A 20,619-nucleotide genomic window follows, 5' to 3' on the forward strand; every position below is an offset into this window, starting at 1 on the left:
TCTCAGAGAAAAGAGGTTGAGTGCTGCAAGGACAGAACACATTTACACACAACTCCAGGCTGTAGGGACACCACTGCCTAGATTATCCCATGTATGGTCAACAGAATCAGACAGCTGTCCACTGTGATACCTGATGTTTACTGTACAATTAATGCTGACAAGATGTTCTGCATGCAGGATCTCAAGACTTGCCAGAGGATTCATGTATTATTCTGTAGACTAGCTGTTATATATGGATAGCTAGTCAGTTGTCCAACTGAATGTATTCAACTGAAATGTGTCTTCCGCATTTTACCCAACCCCTCTGAATCAGAAAGGTGCAGGGGGCTGCCTTAATCAACATCCACGTCTTCGGCGCCCGGGGCAGAACGAGAGATGTTTACCTCGTCAGCTCGGGGAGTATGATCCAACCTTCCGGTTACTGGCCCAACACTCTAACCACTAGGCTACCTGCTGCCCCGTGATACAGTATATGGATATCGCATACAGTATATATATATATACTGTATATATATGGCGAGAGCTAGGAAAACCTTATCTCCCATCTCAGAGAAAAGGGTTTGAGTGCTGCTGGCTGCAAGGATAGAACACACTTACATATACATATAATGTATATACATATATATATATGCAACTGTGCTCTTGGTTATCTCTCCTTCTTCACTGCTTTGCTTTCCCCTTGGTTCTCACATGAAAAGAGGTCTGGTTAAGCACTCCTGTTCACATGTTCATTGTGTCTGAGGTAAATTGTCCTTGACAAATGTCCTTGACATCCTACCTGCTCAAGGTCATACTACTGTCATGGGGGGAGAGATGGAGATCTATCGACGGTGGAAAGTTAAGCCAAAACTATCTTGTTTTTCTGTGACATTTGGAGAGGTACAGGCTGAATCTGAATATATTATTAGTAGAAAAGGCCAATTCATCCATACTGTTTATATTATGGGCATGTGTGTGTCTGTCTCTGTCTCTCTGTGTGTGTGTGTCTGTCTCTGTCTCTCTGTCTCTCTCTCTGTGTGTGTGTGTGTGTGTGTGTGTGTGTGTGTGTGTGTGTGTGTGTGTGTGTGTGTGTGTGTGTGTGTGTGTGGCTGTAGCCACATATGAGGAATCTATAATAATAATGGGGGGGGTTCAGTCTGGGTCTCAATTTACTGTTGACAGTTAGAATAGTAGAATCCACAAGGGGGGGGGGGGGTTCAGTCTGGGTCTCAATTTACTGTTGACAGTTAGAATAGTAGAATCCACAAGGGGACATTTTGAAACTTGGTTTTGCATCAGCAGTTTTACTTGTTATTGGTCACTCACTGACACCCACTCAAATTAGCCCGTGTCAGTTAACATTTTTAGATTTGGTAAATTAGTCTAGTTAGTTGAGCCAGCTATCTAAACGTGTAGTAATCATGGTCGAATTACCGACCCGACACGCAGAGCACGTGCCCAGGGGCCCACTTTGATTTTGTTAGTCACTCTCACTCAGATATCATATTAAGATGGCATAAATTATGGAAAAATGTGTAGAATTGCAGAAAGAGCACGAAATGTGCTATAAAACTGCTACAAATTCTCCTCACCCCACGACAAAATGTGCAGAAAAAGCAGGAAATGTGCCTTAAAACTGCTACAAAACTGCTACACAAAACCCATGACAAAATGTGTAGAATTGTAGAAAATGTATTGTAAAACTGCAACAACAAAATCTGTAAAGCAAACTTCTTTACCATCTGTTTTTAAAATATTGTTTTCTGCTAACAGATCTCTCTGTACGTATTAAATTATAGTTTTAATCCCAGTGCTGAATTAATGTGGGTTAATGTGTAACGGTTAATTGTATAGCTAATAGCCTATGTGTTTGTAGATGGACTGAGGGGAAAGAAGCTACAGCAACCAATATGATAATGGCTGGGGTCAGCTGTTCTCCAAATGACATTTTAGAGTTGTTAAATTGTATAGAAATGCAGTAAATGAGCTTAAACTTTCTTAACACTCAGACCCTGGCTATGGCCCTGTGCTGTGTGTGTGTGTGTGTGTGTGTGTGTGTGTGTGTGTGTGTGTGTGTGTGTGTGTGTGTGTGTGTGTGTGTGTGTGTGTGTGTGTGTGTGTGTGTGTGTGTGTGTGTGTGTGCGTGTGTACAGTCCCCTGTCTAACCCTATTGGTATTCCAGTGGACTAGGCAGTGGAGGGAGGGAGGGAGATGGGGGGGGGAGAAGGTCCCTGATGGTTTAATTAGGGGTGTATATTACACAGTGGAGCAGGGATGTGAGGGTACACAGACAGTTACGCTCCCTAAGCACAGCACCACATTACCATACTGAGCCCAGCACCACATTACCATACTGAGCACAGCACCACATTACCATACTGAGCCCAGCACCACATTACCATACTGAGCCCAGCACCACATTACCTTACTGAGCACAGCACCACATTACCATACTGAGCCCAGTACCACATTACCATACTGAGCCCAGCACCACATTACCATACTGAGCCCAGTACCACATTACCATACTGAGTCCAGCACCACATTACCATACTGAGCACAGCACCACATTACCATACTGAGCCCAGCACCACATTACCATACTGAGCACAGCACCACATTACCATACTGAGCCCAGCACCACATTACCATACTGAGCCCAGCACCACATTACAATACTGAGCCCAGCACCACATTACCATACTGAGCCCAGCACCACATTACCATACTGAGCCCAGCACCACATTACCATACTGAGCACAGCACCACATTACCATTCTGAGCACAGCACCACATTACCATACTGAGCACAGCACCACATTACCATACTGAGCCCAGCACCACATTACCATACTGAGCCAGCACCACATTACCATACTGAGCACAGCACCACACCACATTACCATTCTGAGCACAGCACCACATTACCATACTGAGCCCAGCACCACATTACCATACTGAGCCAGCACCACATTACCATACTGAGCCCAGCACCACATTACCATACTGAGCCCAGCACCACATTACCATACTGAACACAGCACCACATTACCATACTGAACACAGCACCACATTACCATACTGAGCCCAGCACCACATTACCATACTGAACACAGCACCACATTACCATACTGAACACAGCACCACATTACCATACTGAACACAGCACCACATTACCATACTGAGCCCAGCACCACATTACCATACTGAGCCAGCACCACATTACCATACTGAGCACAGCACCACACCACATTACCATTCTGAGCACAGCACCACATTACCATACTGAGCCCAGCACCACATTACCATACTGAGCCAGCACCACATTACCATACTGAGCCCAGCACCACATTACCATACTGAGCCCAGCACCACATTACCATACTGAACACAGCACCACATTACCATACTGAACACAGCACCACATTACCATACTGAGCCCAGCACCACATTACCATACTGAACACAGCACCACATTACCATACTGAACACAGCACCACATTACCATACTGAACACAGCACCACATTACCATACTGAGCCCAGCACCACATTACCATACTGAGCCAGCACCACATTACCATACTGAGCACAGCACCACACCACATTACCATTCTGAGCACAGCACCACATTACCATACTGAGCCCAGCACCACATTACCATACTGAGCCAGCACCACATTACCATACTGAGCCCAGCACCACATTACCATACTGAGCCCAGCACCACATTACCATACTGAACACAGCACCACATTACCATACTGAACACAGCACCACATTACCATACTGAGCCCAGCACCACATTACCATACTGAACACAGCACCACATTACCATACTGAACACAGCACCACATTACCATACTGAACACAGCACCACATTACGATAGTCACTCAAAAACATACACAGACGGTTCTCAGACCTGTTATTGGCTGTTTGATTGACATCTGTTTGAGAAGAGTCGGAAAAGTTCAAACATGGGTGACTCATCTACTGCTGGGTTCTGAATGATATCAACAGGACAATTATGGAAATAACACCGAAACCCGTTGTCCTGCTATCTTCAGGACAAGAGATAGTGGAGAGAAATTCCAGTCCAAGTGTTTACTGATATCTTTCAGGATAATGTTTCGATAACAAGATCAAGGCTTTTTGGCTTTAACTATGTTTTTATAAAGCACTTTACAGTACATGTGTGTCTGTGTGTGTCTGCGTGCATACATACGTGAGTGCATGCATTCGTGTGTGTGTGTGTGTGTGTGTGTGTGTGTGTGTGTGTGTGTGTGTGTGTGTGCGCGCCGGTGCGTATGTGCGTGTATGTTGTGTAAGAGTTCTGTCCTGTTCAACGTCAGGGGGGCCTGACTGTGATTGCTGTGAGAGGTTTTCCATTGCACCTCTTTGTTTTGGAACCTTTAGTTTCATGAATAAACTGGATGGAAGACACAGAGCAGATACCAGTGAATCCCACTCCCTGCGACGGGAACGTAAACAACAGACTGCATTGCAGGACCTGGGAGTACCGTTCTCTAATTCTACTCTAGCGCTGGAATTCTTACATAGACTACACTTATTGTAGACAGTTTTACATGGGATTATCATAATATGTGTTTCTCCTTCCTCAGTTGAACGCACCTGCTGTACGTCTGCTAAGTGTTTTCTAAATGACTACATGTAATCTCTATTATCAGGGCTGTATACACATCTTTCCAGGCATGTGCTAAAAATAACCCCCCCCCCCCCCCAGACACAAATCTGCTAGTTAGGTAACTCAATTTATTTAACTGATTGTGATTTATCTTCAATGCTCGTATCAAATGATAATTTCATAATATAATATTCATAATCTCCTAACTCATGATATATGGCTGGCTGGCTGGCTAGTGGTTTGTGTGGGTATTTTAGTATATGGTGGTTAGCTAGAGTCTAGACGACCTGTGTTGCTGCTGTCCTGACACACATGTACAACTCCCTACTGAAGAAGGGATGGAGTGGGGTCGGATGATCACTGATGCAGCTGCTCCTATCTATGGGCGTGTCCGAGCGGTAAACCTAACGAAGCCGACTGTAGACGAGTCAGCGAGTGAAGTCCGGGGAGGCATCTGCGATAGCCGAAGGTCTGACACTAGTGGTTTTCCAACAGCATGGCTCAAATCAACATGGTCGTGTCAACATAGCTGCTATTGTTTAAAACCTTTTTCTTTATAAATGTTGAAGTAAACTTTTCTATAACCCCATATCACACACTCACAACCTGAAAACATAACGTGTGTACATTTACGTTCTCAAATATCACTTTCATGTGTTTCCCGCGTAGCTTTAGAATCCATGTTCATGTGGGTCAAACAAAAACACCCTAATTGGTTGACAAATAGTGCCTCACACAATGCAGGAACCAGACCAAATAGTGCCTCACACAATGCAGGAACCAGACCAAATAGTGCCTCACACAATGCAGGAACCAGACCAAATAGTGCCTCACACAATGCAGGAACCAGACCAAATAGTGCCTCACACAATGCAGGAACCAGACCAAATAGTGCCTCACACAATGCAGGAACCAGACCAAATAGTGCCTCACACAATGCAGGAACCAGACCAAATAGTGCCTCACACAATGCAGGAACCAGACCAAATAGTGCCTCACACAATGCAGGAACCAGACCAAATAGTGCCTCACACAATGCAGGAACCAGACCAAATAGTGCCTCACACAATGCAGGAACCAGACCAAATAGTGCCTCACACAATGCAGGAACCAGACCAAATAGTGCCTCACGCAATGCAGGAACCAGACCAAATAGTTATTATTATCTAGGCTAAATCAAGTGTTAATCAAACGTTATGCTGCTGTGGCAGTACTATTGATATTTAAACTAGGTAGCTAGCTACACACACTCGACCTGTGAAAGCGTCTTTCAAGCCATGCATGTTTGGATACCGAGCGCGCGCAATCTCTGTAAAGTGGAGACTGGGAAACATGCACAACCGAGCTCCATACAGGGCAGATCAACAGGCGCAACCAACGGACGGGGTGGGGGGTGGCGAACTTCACGACGACTTGCAGGCAGTGGGTTCTGAGCAAGAATTCGGAACCCTTTAGAGACGATGGGCAAAGGGACATGTAGAGGGCTATCTGTGCACGTGCCTGCTCTATATGTCAACCCTATGATTTTTATTCTGAGAGGAGAATATGCCCCTGAAAATAGCTAATTAATGGCCTTGTATTATCAGGTGTAATGAGGTCCAGACATTTATTTATGTTTCAAATGTTCCCTTGGTACTTCCATATATTTGTGTTGTTTAACAGTTCACTGCGTCATTGGAAGAAAGGCAATTATTACAAAGCCCATAGTGTGAGACTTGATTTCAGTAGCCTAGCCTATAGTATTCCCTCATCTATAGCCGTCTGATAGGTGGAAATAAAAACAAAAAGAGTGATACAACCAGAGCAACCATTTGAAAAACGAAACAAGTGGAAGAGGATGAAGATCAAATCATTTAAATGTTCTCTTTTTTCATCCGTGAAATTGTTAACCCTGTCCTTCTTGATGCCTCGTTCTGAGTCCCAAGGCTATTGGTTTCCTGCCGCGCTTTTAGTAAAAATCGGACACTGCTGCGAAGCGTTTCTCTCTTCCCGCTGTCCTCGGCTGCACACCGAGGCAAACCGACAATTTAACCGCTAGAACGAGCAGTCGGGGAAATAAATAGGAGTGACGGTGAAAGAGAGAGAGAGAGAGAGAGAGAGAGAGAGAGATGAAGCAAGACCGAGAGAGAGAGAAGCAGATAGGGGGCGTTTATTAGAGTGAGATAACGGAGAAAGATAATCATACCCCTGTCCAGCACTCTAAAATGTGCTAGAAGGAGAGCGATCCTCAGTGTAGCTAACCGCTTCCCACAGCAGAGGCGGTGGAGCGAAAGCCTTGCGTCGGAGTAGTGGGATTATCCCCTCTTTCTCGCAATGGAAACTGAATGAAAAACGTTGGACAGTTGTTTTAAACTCCAGTGCTTTCGCTTACAATTCTTGCCAAATCGCATCCTGCTATGTTATTCTCCTTTTATTTCCACTTCATATGTGGATTCGGAGGGACAATCTAAAAGGGAACCAACCTACGGCTCAACAGCTGCTCTACAAGTAGTTAGCCCCAGGAAAAGCTCTTATTTTTGTGGATGTAGAAATGTGCATGGGTAAGTGTATTGTATTACCATGAACAGAAACCTAAATGATTGATGTTTATGTAAGAATTGGTTTGGTTTGCTTCAGCAAGGCAGCATATGTATTCTCATAACACTAATGCAGCCAAATGACTGTAAAAGCTTTCGGTTTTGAGAGAACTGACAAAGTCGTAGGGTATTTTATAGGGCTTGGTTATTTTTGCCTATATAGATGGATACATTTTTTTCAAACTGAGAAATTGAGGGGCAAATACAATAATGTCAGTAGAATCTAAATTCGAGATGACAAGGTAGCCATTTATTTAGCCACTGGTTATTCCTCCAAAGGAAACAACGGCTTGCACACCCTTTGGAAATGTTCTGTTAGTTTTGACTCAACAGGTACTGAACAACTTGACTGCCAGTCCGCGGGCTGCGCCTCGGAGCCGTCTTTAACAACGGGTTCTACTAGAATTTAGGCCACTGAATTAGAACTACGCACTGTTTTTTTGAAACTGTAGGCTATGTCTTGGTCTGCCAAGCTGTGAAGGAGAAAATATGATTTGTTATGAATGGGAAACCTCCCATGACTTGGAAAGAGCGAGCAGGAAAATCCTGAACAATCCTATCTGGCTATTATATTTGTATCGTGCACAGAAGAGCAAACCCTGTAACCCAATAGAGGGATAAAAATACATGCTATTTCCATTTCTTATATTACATCAGAGTAATTATGGGGAATGGATCTTTAAAAGATATTGCAATATGCCTTAGGCTTAAATTACACGTATCATGATCAGATTAAGATACTGTAGGGTTATGCCTATTGGAAGTAATGCACTCTTTCCAGCTAGTTGCTGTCTATTACATGGAATTGTGGTTTCGTATAATTAAGTTGGTATGCATATTTTCTATGTTTTACATTTATACTACCCTACTATTTCACCTTGACACTACTTTGTTAATTTACATTTTAAAAACAATTTCGTTTTTTAATCATAATGCATCCATTTCTCTCTCTCTCTCTCTCTCTCACTCTCTCCCTCTCTATCTTACACTCACTACTCTCGCCATCATCTTCCTCTCCCGCCTCTCCCGCTTCTCCCACCTCACCCTCTCTCTTCCCCCACTCTCTCTCATCCCTCTCCCCCTCTGTCTCCCCCCTCCCATCTTTCCTGCTGTCTCCCCCAACCCCCGCTGTCACCACCTTTCCCCTCTCTCTCACCCCTCCCCCACAGTCTTCCCCCACCCCTGCCTCTCTCCAGATGGTGAGTGAGCTGAAGCCAAGCTGGTTGTGAAGGTGCTGGTGGACGTGTCCCTGTCCTCGCCCCAAGCCAGACTCACCATGGCGTCGGGAGTAGCGGCGTGGCTGCCCTTCGCCCGCGCTGCTGCTATTGGCTGGATGCCCGTGGCAAACATGCCAATGCCCATCGCCCCCACCGAGAAGAACAAACGCGCAGACGAGCTCATCGTCCTCAATGTTAGTGGACGTCGCTTTGAAACCTGGAGGAATACGCTAGATAGATATCCTGACACCTTACTGGGCAGTTCAGAGAAAGAGTTTTTCTACAATGAGGAGACCAAAGAGTACTTTTTTGACCGAGACGCGGACGTGTTCCGTGCTGTTCTCAACTTCTATCGCACGGGCAAGCTGCATTACCCCCGCTCCGAGTGCATCACGTCCTACGACGAAGAGCTGTCCTTCTTTGGGATCATTCCTGAGATCATCGGAGACTGCTGCTACGAAGAGTACAAGGACCGTAGGCGTGAGAACCAAGAGAGACTGATGGACGATGACGAGGACAAGAAAGATGCCAAGCTTCCCAATATGACGTTCAGAGAGACCATGTGGAGGGCCTTCGAGAACCCTCACACCTCCACCATGGCCCTGGTGTTCTACTACGTCACCGGCTTCTTCATCGCCATCTCAGTCCTCACCAACGTGGTGGAGACCGTGCCTTGCGGTGCCACCCCTAACACCAAAGAGGTGACGTGCGGCGATCGCTACACAGTAGCCTTCTTCTGCATGGACACGGCCTGCGTCCTCATCTTCACAGTAGAGTACCTCATGAGACTGTTTGCTGCGCCAAGCCGCTACCGCTTCATGCGCAGCGTGATGAGCATCATCGACGTGGTAGCCATCTTGCCCTACTACATTGGCTTGGTGATGACAGACAACGAGGATGTGAGCGGGGCCTTCGTGACGCTCCGGGTCTTCCGGGTCTTCCGTATCTTCAAGTTCTCCCGCCACTCTCAAGGGCTGCGCATCCTGGGGTACACGCTGAAGAGCTGCGCCTCAGAGCTGGGCTTCCTCCTCTTCTCCCTCACCATGGCCATTATCATCTTCGCTACCGTTATGTTCTACGCCGAGAAAGGTTCCACGTCGAGCAAGTTCACCAGCATCCCAGCCTCATTCTGGTACACCATCGTTACTATGACGACACTTGGGTAAGGGGAGAAACATCTGTTTTTGTGCGTGTGCGTGTTGTCTGTTTATCTTTCTGTTTTGCTAGTCTGACGACTGTTCACTACACCTTCTATGTGTGCTCTTTATCTGTGCTGGAAATGGATGGATTTCACCTAGACAACACAAAGCAGGCAGGGGTAATACGTCCTGTCTGTCCATGCCATGGTAGTAACGTCACTGCCATGAATACAGGGGAATCTTGTACCTCATGATGGATCCAGAACAAAGGCACAAAGGCACACTGTCATACTGTTCCAAATGTTGTCCTCTGTGTATCTCCTCATCGAACACTAGGGCAGAGAGAGTAGCAGTGGAGATGTCCTGTTCTTTTACAGTAATGCCTCTGCCAACGCTACTGTCTGCTCTTTACACACTACCTGTGGGAGAGAACCCAGAGGACTGCTGAGGGGAGAGAGAGGGGGGAGGAGTGAGGGAAAGAGGGAGGAAGGATATCAGAGAAAGAGAGAGAGGGAGGGATAGAGATTAGAGATAGAAGGAGAGAGAGATTGATATTGAAGTGGATGGAAAAAGTGGAAAAGGTACAGTAGAGTAGAGTTGGGCGATATTACAATAGCATCGTCTATCAATGATGATTGACAGCCATCGTCGATGGTGACGACATCGTGATGTGCACTTGACTGGCACTGCGCATTATGGCAGCGCACAAGTGACATTCTGAGTAATAAGCCTATTCCTATTTGCTGTAGCCTATTTCAATAAATATGTTATATACACAACGCAAGAGAGGAATGGAGGCCAGACAGAGCGGAGCATTTCACCAAATCAGCACAAAATGTCCAGTCAGAAAATCTTGTTAATCTCTGTCTGTCAGATGCATGGGCCTTGGGCTGTAGCTTGAACCTATTGTTTTGTTTTTATTATGGACACTGTTTAACTATCTTGTGTCTAGCTGTTCAAAAGAACTTAGCCTACAGTGCATCGTAAAGTATTCAGACACCTTCACTTTTTTCACATTTTGTTATGTTACAGCCTTATTCTATAATTGATTAAATTGTTTTTTCCCCTCATCAATCTACACACAGTACCCCATAATGACAAAGAAAAAACAGGTTTTTAGAAATGTTTGCAAATGTATTCAAATGAAAAACTGCAATATTACATTTACTTAAGTATTCAAACCCTTTACTCAGTACTTTGTTGAATTACCTTTGGCAGCAATTACAGCCTTGAGTCTTCTTGGGTATGACGCTAAAAGCTTGGCGTACCTGTATTTGGGTAGTTTCTCCCATTCTTCTTTGCAGATCCTCTTAAGCTCTGTCAGGTTGGATGAGGAGCGTCACTGTACAGCTATTTTCAGGTCTCTCCAGAGATGTTCGATCGGGTTCAATTCCAGGCTCTGACTGGGCCACTCAAGGACATTCAGAGACTTGTCCTGAAGCCACTCCTGTATGTCTTTTCTGTGTGTTTAGGGTCGTTGTCCTGTGGAAGGTGACCCTTTACCCCAGTCTGAGGTCCAGATGGCTCTGGAGCAGGTTTTCATCAAGGATCTCGCTGTACTTTGCTCCGTTCATCTTTCACTCGATCCTGACTAGTCTCTCAGTCCCTGCCACTGAAAAACATCCCTACAGCATGATGCTGCCACCACTATGCTTTACCGTATTGACCAGGTGATGAGCGGTCCCTGGTTTCCTCCAGACGTGAAGCTTGGTATTCAGTCCAAAGTGTTCAATCTTGGTTTCATCAGACCAGAGAATCTTGTTTCTCATGGTCTGACAGTCCTTTAGGTGCCTTTTGGCAAACTCCAAGCAGGCTGTCATGTGCCTTTTACTGAGGAGTGGCATCCATCTGGTCACGCTACCGTAAAGACCTGATTGGTGGAGTGCTGCAGAGATGGTTGTCCTTCTGAAAGGTTCTCCCATCTCCACAGAGGAACTCTGGAGCTCTGTCAAAGTGACCACCGGGTTCTTGCTCACCACCCTGACCGAGGCCCTTCTCCCCCGATTGCTCAGTTTGGCCGGGCAGCTCTAGGAAGAGTCTTGTTGGTTCCAAACTTCTTCCATTTAAGAATGATGGAGGACACTGGGTTCTTGGGAACTTAAATACAGCAGAACATTTTTGGTACCCTTCCCCAGATCTGTGCCTCAACACAGTCCTGTCTCGGAGCTCTACAAAGAATTTCTTCGACCTCATGGCTTGGTTTTTGCTCTGACATTCACTGTCAACTGTGGGACCATATATAGACAGGTGTGTGTCTTTCCAAATCATGTCCAATCAATTGAATTTACCACAGGTGGACTCCAATCAAGTTGTACAGTAGAAACACCTCACGGATGATCAATGGAAACAGGACGCACCTGAGCTCAATTTCGAGTCTCATAGCAAAGGGTCTGAATACTTATGTAAATAAGATATATATATATATATATATATTTTTTTTTTATAAATGTGCAAATATTCTAAAAACCTGATTTTGCTTTGTAATTATGGGGTATTGTGTGTAGATTGGTGAGGTGAAAAAAATTATGGAATTCATTTTAGAATAAGGCTGTAACGTAACAAAATGTGGAAAAAGTGAAGGGGTCTCAGTACTTTCGGAATGCACCGTATATTAGCTTCTCTCTCCATTCAATAGAAATATGACTTTGGGCTATAGGTTACGCTTTTATCATTTTATGCATGGTTTTCTCCCGATCAAACAATGAATCTAACAGAGTTCCATATCAATAAGTTGTTTGAATAGCCTAAACGATTTCTCAGGGGACTAATAATGAGAGCGAACAAACAATATTTGAAGCCTATAGTAAAATCAAATTACAAGTTGAATCAAGTTTAAGCTTATTAAGAAAGAAATGATCCATGCAGGCCGGGATAATCCCTCCATGCGAGTTTGAAAACCAAATGGCTAATAACCAATCCTCCTACTAGGCCTATTGTAAAAGCTTTAATATAAAGTTAAAGTTATGAACAGTAGTCTATCTTATTTCCCAAACATTCTAGCCTGAGAAATTGTCCTAAAGTTGCCACTTTCAAAAATAACAAGAATGAAAGACTAGCCTTGCCTAGACATAGGCTATTCTAAATCGCAGCAATATAAACAATATTATTTATTTACTGTTATTTTATGAGGCAAATAAATCAATGACCAGTTGTGAAGACGGTAGGTAGACTGCTTCTATCCAGACCTAACTCACTACGTTAAGACAGCCAATTCCTCATCAGACTCACTGCTCCAACGGTCGCTGATCCAATGGTCGCCTTTCCAATGGTTGCTGCTCCAATGGTCGCTGCTCCAACAGTCGCTAATGGTCGCTGCTCCAATGGTCACTAACGGTCGCTGATGCAACGGTCGCTGCTCCAAAGGTCATTGATCCAGCGGTTGCTGATCCAACAGTCGCTGCTCCAACAGTCGCTGCTCCAACAGTCGCTGCTCCAACGGTCGCTGCTCCAACGGTTGCTAACGGTCGCTGATCCAACAGTCGCTGCTCCAACAGTCGCTGCTCCAACGGTTGCTAACGGTCGCTGATCCAACAGTCGCTGATCCAACGGTCGCTGCTCCAACGGTCGCTGCTCCAACGGTCGCTGCTCCAACGGTCGCTGCTCCAACGGTCGCTGTTCCAACGGTCGCTGATCCAACGGTCGCTGATCCAACGGTCGCTGCTCCAACGGTCGCTGCTCCAACGGTCGCTGATCCAACGGTCGCTGCTCCAACGGTCGCTGATCCAACGGTCGCTGTTCCAACGGTCGCTGATCCAACGGTCGCTGATCCAACGGTCGCTGATCCAACGGTCGCTGATCCAACGGTCGCTGATCCAACGGTCGCTGTTCCAACGGTCGCTGATCCAACGGTCGCTGATCCAACGGTTGCTAACGGTCGCTGATCCAACGGTCGCTGCTCCAACGGTCGCTGATCCAACGGTCGCTGATCCAACGGTCGCTGATCCAACGGTCGCTGATCCAACGGTCGCTGTTCCAACGGTTGCCAACGGTCGCTGATCCAACGGTCGCTGATCCAACGGTCGCTGATCCAACGGTCGCTGATCCAACGGTCGCTGATCCAACGGTCGCTGATCCAACGGTCGCTGATCCAACGGTCGCTGTTCCAACGGTCGCTGATCCAACGGTCGCTGATCCAACGGTCGCTGATCCAACGGTTGCCAACGGTCGCTGATCCAACAGTCGCTGATCCAACGGTCGCTGATTCAACGGTTGCCAACGGTCGCTGATCCAACGGTCGCTGATCCAACGGTTGCCAACGGTCGCTGATCCAACGGTCGCTGATCCAACGGTTGCCAACGGTCGCTGATCCAACGGTCGCTGATCCAACGGTCGCTGATCCAACGGTCGCTGATCCAACGGTCGCTGATCCAACGGTTGCCAACGGTCGCTGATCCAACGGTCGCTGCTCCAACGGTCGCTGCTCCAACGGTCGCTGCTCCAACGGTCGCTGCTTCAACGGTCGCTGATCCAACGGTCGCTGCTCCAACAGTCGCTGCTCCAACAGTCGCTGCTCCAACAGTCGCTGCTCCAACAGTTGCCAACGGTCGCTGTTCCAACAGTCGCTGATCCAACGGTCGCTGATCCAACGGTCGCTGATCCAACGGTCGCTGATCCAACGGTAGCTGATCCAACGGTCGCTGATCCAACGGTCGCTGATCCAACGGTCGCTGTTCCAACGGTCGCTGATCCAACGGTCGCTGATCCAACGGTTGCTAACGGTCGCTGATCCAACGGTCGCTGCTCCAACGGTCGCTGATCCAACGGTCGCTGATCCAACGGTCGCTGATCCAACGGTCGCTGATCCAACGGTCGCTGATCCAACGGTCGCTGATCCAACGGTCGCTGATCCAACGGTCGCTGTTCCAACGGTCGCTGATCCAACGGTCGCTGATCCAACGGTCGCTGATCCAACGGTCGCTGATCCAACGGTCGCTGATCCAACGGTCGCTGATCCAACGGTCGCTGATCCAACGGTTGCTAACGGTCGCTGATCCAACGGTCGCTGCTCCAACGGTCGCTGATCCAACGGTCGCTGATCCAACGGTCGCTGATCCAACGGTCGCTGATCCAACGGTCGCTGTTCCAACGGTTGCCAACGGTCGCTGATCCAACGGTCGCTGATCCAACGGTCGCTGATCCAACAGTCGCTGATCCAACGGTCGCTGATCCAACGGTCGCTGATCCAACGGTCGCTGATCCAACGGTCGCTGATCCAACGGTCGCTGATCCAACGGTCGCTGATCCAACGGTCGCTGATCCAACGGTCGCTGTTCCAACGGTCGCTGATCCAACGGTCGCTGATCCAACGGTCGCTGATCCAACGGTTGCCAACGGTCGCTGATCCAACAGTCGCTGATCCAACGGTCGCTGATTCAACGGTTGCCAACGGTCGCTGATCCAACGGTCGCTGTTCCAACGGTCGCTGATCCAACGGTCGCTGATCCAACGGTCGCTGATCCAACGGTCGCTGATCCAACGGTCGCTGATCCAACGGTCGCTGATCCAACGGTCGCTGATCCAACGGTCGCTGTTCCAACGGTTGCCAACGGTCGCTGATCCAACGGTCGCTGATCCAACGGTCGCTGATCCAACGGTCGCTGATCCAACGGTCGCTGATCCAACGGTCGCTGATCCAACGGTTGCCAACGGTCGCTGATCCAACGGTCGCTGATCCAACGGTCGCTGATCCAACGGTCGCTGATCCAACGGTCGCTGATCCAACGGTCGCTGATCCAACGGTCGCTGATCCAACGGTCGCTGATCCAACGGTTGCTAACGGTCGCTGATCCAACGGTCGCTGCTCCAACGGTCGCTGATCCAACGGTCGCTGATCCAACGGTCGCTGATCCAACGGTCGCTGATCCAACGGTCGCTGTTCCAACGGTTGCCAACGGTCGCTGATCCAACGGTCGCTGATCCAACGGTCGCTGATCCAACAGTCGCTGATCCAACGGTCGCTGATCCAACGGTCGCTGATCCAACGGTCGCTGATCCAACGGTCGCTGATCCAACGGTCGCTGATCCAACGGTCGCTGATCCAACGGTCGCTGATCCAACGGTCGCTGTTCCAACGGTCGCTGATCCAACGGTCGCTGATCCAACGGTCGCTGATCCAACGGTTGCCAACGGTCGCTGATCCAACAGTCGCTGATCCAACGGTCGCTGATTCAACGGTTGCCAACGGTCGCTGATCCAACGGTCGCTGATCCAACGGTCGCTGATCCAACGGTCGCTGATCCAACGGTCGCTGATCCAACGGTCGCTGATCCAACGGTCGCTGATCCAACGGTCGCTGATCCAACGGTCGCTGTTCCAACGGTTGCCAACGGTCGCTGATCCAACGGTCGCTGATCCAACGGTCGCTGATCCAACGGTCGCTGATCCAACGGTCGCTGATCCAACGGTCGCTGATCCAACGGTTGCCAACGGTCGCTGATCCAACGGTCGCTGATCCAACGGTCGCTGATCCAACGGTCGCTGATCCAACGGTCGCTGTTCCAACGGTTGCCAACGGTCGCTGATCCAACGGTCGCTGATCCAACGGTCGCTGATCCAACGGTCGCTGATCCAACGGTCGCTGATCCAACGGTCGCTGATCCAACGGTCGCTGATCCAACGGTTGCCAACGGTCGCTGATCCAACGGTCGCTGTTCCAACGGTCGCTGATCCAACGGTCGCTGATCCAACGGTTGCCAACGGTCGCTGATCCAACGGTCGCTGATCCAACGGTTGCCAACGGTCGCTGATCCAACGGTCGCTGATCCAACGGTTGCCAACGGTCGCTGATCCAACGGTCGCTGATCCAACGGTCGCTGATCCAACGGTCGCTGTTCCAACGGTCGCTGATCCAACGGTCGCTGATCCAACGGTCGCTGATCCAACGGTTGCCAACGGTCGCTGATCCAACAGTCGCTGATCCAACGGTCGCTGATTCAACGGTTGCCAACGGTCGCTGATCCAACGGTCGCTGTTCCAACGGTCGCTGATCCAACGGTCGCTGATCCAACGGTCGCTGATCCAACGGTCGCTGATCCAACGGTCGCTGATCCAACGGTCGCTGATCCAACGGTCGCTGATCCAACGGTCGCTGTTCCAACGGTTGCCAACGGTCGCTGATCCAACGGTCGCTGATCCAACGGTCGCTGATCCAACGGTCGCTGATCCAACGGTCGCTGATCCAACGGTCGCTGATCCAACGGTTGCCAACGGTCGCTGATCCAACGGTCGCTGATCCAACGGTCGCTGATCCAACGGTCGCTGATCCAACGGTCGCTGATCCAACGGTCGCTGATCCAACGGTCGCTGATCCAACGGTAGCTGATCCAACGGTCGCTGTTCCAACGGTTGCCAACGGTCGCTGATCCAACGGTCGCTGATCCAACGGTCGCTGATCCAACGGTCGCTGATCCAACGGTTGCTGATCCAACGGTCGCTGATCCAACGGTCGCTGATCCAACGGTTGCCAACGGTCGCTGATCCAACGGTCGCTGTTCCAACGGTCGCTGATCCAACGGTCGCTGATCCAACGGTTGCCAACGGTCGCTGATCCAACGGTCGCTGATCCAACGGTTGCCAACGGTCGCTGATCCAACGGTCGCTGATCCAACGGTTGCCAACGGTCGCTGATCCAACGGTCGCTGATCCAACGGTCGCTGATCCAACGGTCGCTGATCCAACGGTCGCTGATCCAACGGTCGCTGATCCAACGGTTGCCAACGGTCGCTGATCCAACGGTCGCTGCTCCAACGGTTGCCAACGGTCGCTGATCCAACGGTCGCTGATCCAACGGTCGCTGATCCAACGGTCGCTGATCCAACGGTCGCTGATCCAACGGTCGCTGATCCAACGGTTGCCAACGGTCGCTGATCCAACGGTCGCTGTTCCAACGGTCGCTGATCCAACGGTCGCTGATCCAACGGTCGCTGCTCCAACGGTTGCCAACGGTCGCTGATCCAACGGTCGCTGATTCAACAGTCGCTGCTCCAACGGTTGCCAACGGTCGCTGATCCAACGGTCGCTGATCCAACGGTCGCTGATCCAACGGTCGCTGCTCCAACGGTTGCCAACGGTCGCTGATCCAACGGTCGCTGTTCCAACGGTCGCTGATCCAACGGTCGCTGATCCAACGGTCGCTGATCCAACGGTCGCTGATCCAACGGTCGCTGATCCAACGGTCGCTGATCCAACGGTCGCTGATCCAACGGTCGCTGTTCCAACGGTCGCTGATCCAACGGTCGCTGATCCAACGGTCGCTGATCTAACGGTCGCTGATCCAACGGTCGCTGCTCCAACGGTTTCCAACGGTCGCTGTTCCAACGGTCGCTGATCCAACAGTCGAGCAGCAAGTTTTTTTCTTTTCTTATTTCTTCATTTTTGGGGGGGTTTATCGGTACATAATCACGATAGAAAAAAAGTTGACATCGCCCAAATCCTAATGTAGAGCGGATAGAGCTAAATACAGAGAAGACAGGGGACAGAGATGACAGATCCTTACTGTATATATACCTGCTCTGAGGTCAGTATAAACATTCAGGCCAGACTAACACCATATACATCAAACTGATCTCTGATTTGTCTTTTCAATCCACCCCTTTATATTCTATGACTTTGTTCCTTTTCCTTTTGTCTCTCTCCTGAGCATCATACCTAATCACCCGATCTCAACCCAATTGAGATGGTTTGGGATAAGTTGGACCGCAGAGTGGAGGAAAAGCAGCCAACAAGTGCTCAGCATATGTGGGAACTCCTTCAAGACTGTTGGAAAGCATTCCAGGTGAAGCTGGTTGAGAGAATGCCAAGCATGTGCAAAGCTGTCATCAAGGCAGAGGGTGGCTACTTCGAAGAATCTCAAGTATAAAATCTATTTTGATTTGTTTAAAACTTTTTTGGTTACTACATGATTCCATATGTGTTATTTCACAGTTTTGATGTCTTCAATATTATTCTACAATGTAGAAAATAGTAAAAATAGAGAAAAACCCTTGAATGTCCAAACTTTTGACTGGTACTGTATACAGTTGAAGTCGGAAGTTTACATACACCTTAGACAAATACATTTAAACTCAGTTTTTCACAATTCCTGACATTTAATCCTAGTAAAAATTCCCGGTCTTAGGTCATTTAGGATCACCACTTTATTTTAAGATTGTGACATGTCAGAATAATAGTAGAGAGAAGGATTTATTTCAGCTTTTATTTCTTTCATCACATTCCCAATGGGTCAGAAGTTTACATACACTCAATTAGTATTTGGTAGCTTTGCCTTTAAATTGTTTATTGTGGGTCAAACGTTTTGGGTAGCCTTCCACAAGCTTCCCACAATAAGTTGGGTGAATTTTGGCCCATTCCTCCTGACAGAGCTGGTGTAACTGAGTCAGGTTTGTAGGCCTCATTGCTCGCACACGCTTTGACAGTTCTCCCCACAAATGTTCTATAGGATTGAGGTCAGGGCTTTGTGATGGCCACTCCAATACCTTGACTTTGTTGTTCTTAAGCCATTTTGCCAGAACTTTGGAAGTATGCTTGGGGTCATTGTCCATTTGGAAGACCCCTTTGCGACCAATCTTTAACTTCCTGACTGATGTCTTGAGATGTTGCTTCAATATATCCACATAATTTGACTTCCTCATGAAGCCATCTATTTTGTTAAGTGCACCAGTCCCTCCTGCAGCAAAGCACCCCCACAACATGATGCTGCCACCCCCGTGCTTCACGGTTGGGATGGTGTTCTTCGGCTTGCAAGCATCCCCCTTTTTCCTCCAAACATAACAATGGTCATTATGGCCAAACAGTTATATTTTTGTTTCATCAGACCAGAGGACATTTCTCCAAAAAGTATGATCTTTGTCCCCATGTGCAGTTGCAAACTGTAGTCTGGCTTTTTCATGGCGGTTTTGGAGCAGTGGCTTCTTCCTTGCTGAGCGGCCTTTCAGGTTATGTCATTAGAGGACTCGTTTTAATGTGGGTATAGATACTTTTGTACCTGTTTCCTCCAGCATCTTCACAAGGTCCTTTGCTGTTGTTCTGGGATTGATTTGCACTTTTCGCACCAAAGTACGTTCATCTCTAGGAGACAGAACGCGTCTCCTTCCTGAGTGGTATGACGGCTGCGTGGTCCCATGGTGTTTATACTTGCATGCTATTGTTTGTACAGATGAACGTGGTACCTTCAGGCGTTTGGATATTGCTCCCAAGGATGAACCAGACTTGAGGAGGTCTACAATTTTTTTCTGAGGTCTTGGCTGATTTCTTTTGATTTTCCCATGATGTCAAGCAAAGAGGCACTGAGTTTGAAGGTAGGCCTTGAAATACATCCACAGGTACACCTCCAATTGACTCAAATGATGTCAATTAGCCTATCAGAAGCCATAGGCTATTCTCAATCACATCGTTATGACAGATTGAACAGACAATATTAATAAAGGAGGATGAGGCAATTATAATTATTATTTTTTTAAATAAATTTTATCCCCTTTTCTCCCCAATTTTCGTGGTATCCAATCGCTAGTAACTAGTATCTTGTCTCATCGCTACAACTCCCGTACGGGCTCGGGAGAGACGAAGGCCACGCGTCCTCCGAAGGACAACCCAACCAAGCCGCACTGCTTCTTAACACAGCGCGCCTCCAACCCGGAAGCCAGCCGCACCAATGTGTCGGAGGAAACACCGTGCACCTGGCCCCCTCGGTTAGCGCGCACTGCGCCCGGCCCGCCACAGGAGTCGCTGGAGCGCGATGAGACAAGGATATCCCTACCGGCCAAACCCTCCCTAACCCGGACGACGCTAGCCCAATTGTGCGTCGACCCACGGACCTCCCGGTCGAGGCCGGCTGCGACAGAGCCTGGGCGTGAACCCAGAGACTCTGGTGGCGCAGCTAGCACTGTGATGCAGTGCCCTAGACCACTGCGCCACCCGGGAGGCCCCAATTGACGCAATTATTATCCATGACAGCATTTTCTGGAATTTTCCAAGCTGTTTAAAGGCACAGTCAACTTAGTGTATGTAAACTTCTGATCTACTGGAATTGTGATACAGTGAAATGTAAGTTAAATAATCTGTCTGTAA

The 20,619-nt window shown here is 48.3% G+C and overlaps 1 protein-coding gene across 2 annotated transcripts in view; it reads left to right on the forward strand.

The window, feature by feature from the left end:
• Positions 1-6,577: 6,577 nt before the first annotated feature.
• The window catches only part of kcnd3 (potassium voltage-gated channel, Shal-related subfamily, member 3), a 319,705-nt gene continuing 305,663 nt past the window's right edge, over positions 6,578-20,619 (forward strand). Inside the window, exons 1-2 of one of the 2 annotated variants that reach the window (XM_071348980.1) lie at positions 6,578-7,163; positions 8,369-9,578. In XM_071348980.1, coding sequence (XP_071205081.1) covers positions 8,476-9,578 — 1,103 coding nt within the window. In that variant the 5' untranslated portion in view covers positions 6,578-7,163; positions 8,369-8,475. The remainder of the gene's footprint in view (positions 7,164-8,368; positions 9,579-20,619) is intronic. The other variant, XM_071348979.1, reaches the window with a different exon arrangement.

This window comes from Salvelinus alpinus, chromosome 17, assembly GCF_045679555.1.
Source record: "Salvelinus alpinus chromosome 17, SLU_Salpinus.1, whole genome shotgun sequence".
NCBI lineage: Eukaryota > Metazoa > Chordata > Actinopteri > Salmoniformes > Salmonidae > Salvelinus > Salvelinus alpinus.